The following is a 1,810-nucleotide window of genomic DNA, read 5'->3' on the forward strand; positions in this document are numbered from 1 at the left end:
AAATCTCCCAATTTGTCAAGAGCTGCTCAGTCTGTGCCATCTCCAAGACTTTCCGAACCTACCTTAAGGAAAACTGGTTCCACTGCCCGTCCCTTGCCAGCCCTGGTCCCACCTCGGAGTGGACTTTGGGACTGATCTCCCTCCATCCAACTCCAATGCCTGTATTGTAGTGGCTGTAGACAGGTTTTCAAAGGCTTGCAAACCCACACCTCTGAAAGGACTGCCTACTGTCTTTGAAACAGCAGAACTTCTTTTTCAACGTGTCTTCTGAAACATTGGACTACCCGAAGATATAGTGTCAGACCGTGGGCCACCGTTCATTTCCAGGGTCTGGTGAGCCTTCTTCCAACTCCTTGGAATTTCCGTCAGACTATCATCTGGATATCATTCCCCAAACCAATGACAAGACTGAATGCGAGATCCAAGATATTGAGAGATACCTGCAATCCTACTGCCATGACCACCGGCACAGATGGAGCCATTTCCTGCCCTGGGGTGAGTCTGCACAGAACTCTGTAAGGCAAAGTACAACCAGCCTGACACCCTTCCAGTGCATATTTGGTTTCCTGCTGCCCCTATTTCCCTGGTCAGGTGAGCCATCGTTCCAGCTGTGAAACACTGGTTCCAAAAGAGTTAGAGGTTCTGGGACTCAGCACATGTCCACCTGCAAAAGGCATGTTGGAAAAAACAAAAGCCAGACCAATGCTCGCCTCTCCAACGCTCCCCAATACCAACTGGGTCAAAAGGTCTGGCTTTCCACCAGGGAAAGTCGTCTCTGCCTGCCTTGTCGTAAGATGAGTTCCTACTACATAGGTCCCTTCACCATCAGGAGGCAGATAAACAACGTCACTTACCAACTCAACCTTCCCTCTTACTACAACATAGAACCTACCTTTCACATCTCCCTTCTCAAACCATTTACTAACCCTTTGGTTTCTCTTCCTGCATGAAATGGCTAATCTGACATTCCTCTTTCTGTAGAGATTACAGATGAACAGCTCATATATTACATCAACGACTCCTTGGGAAGGATACGGCCCAGAGAAAAGATCGTGGGTTGCACGTGATGGCATCCTTGACCCAGCCCTATTGACAGAGTTCCACGCTCAGCATCCTAACCTTCCTACACCCAGGAGCCATGGCCATCAACGTTGCCGCATTGTGCTGGCATCTGGAGCCGCCAATCTCAGCATTATGTTATTTTTACACATTTGACACATTTTTACAATTGATAGAACTATTAGTAAAATCTGTTGACTTTTGCAATCTTTGTTGGATTATATGGTGACAGTTCACAGTTGCACTGTTCAAGTTTTTGTCCAAGATTAAAATTTTGGGTTTTAACAATCTTTTCTTTCAGTATCTTCATTTTTAAGACCCTGTATGATTCCATTCCAGCAATACTGGAGTCCCAGTATGGTTTCAGGAGTGTGGGTCACTTTGCATTCAATTGATACTTTTCTTTTAAATAGAAATGTCTGAAGAATAATGTTGAAACTAGAATTGTAGCTTGTTTCTCTCTGTTAAAACAATTGCATAAAACATATGTCTGAGTGCTAAATTATCACTGAGAAGGATGTTGAGACATCTTTAATACTTCCTGAGTTATAGGCATGCAAAACCTCAGGTAAAAAAAAAACACAAGAAGTGATTTTTCCCATTTTTGCATGGCCACCATTGGCATATGATGCAACAAAGACAGCCAAAGTCTACACGTATTCCTTCAAATATTGAGCTTTGAAGATTAACAATATTTCAGGAAAAAAAAATCAAGTATTTATTGGTTGTTTTCTAATTCTGATCTCCACTG

General features: G+C 43.4%; 1 protein-coding gene across 1 annotated transcript in view; it reads right to left on the reverse strand.

Moving 5' to 3' along the window:
• Positions 1–921: 921 nt before the first annotated feature.
• The window catches only part of LOC107720557 (uncharacterized), a gene marked incomplete at its 5' end in the record, with an annotated part of 9,175 nt that continues 8,286 nt past the window's right edge, over positions 922–1,810 (reverse strand). Inside the window, one exon of the mRNA XM_016528286.1 lies at positions 922–975. Within this exon, the coding sequence (XP_016383772.1) occupies positions 922–975 (54 nt within the window). The remainder of the gene's footprint in view (positions 976–1,810) is intronic.

This window comes from Sinocyclocheilus rhinocerous, unplaced genomic scaffold, assembly GCF_001515625.1.
Source record: "Sinocyclocheilus rhinocerous isolate Xijiao unplaced genomic scaffold, SAMN03320098_v1.1 scaffold18068, whole genome shotgun sequence".
Lineage (NCBI taxonomy): Eukaryota > Metazoa > Chordata > Actinopteri > Cypriniformes > Cyprinidae > Sinocyclocheilus > Sinocyclocheilus rhinocerous.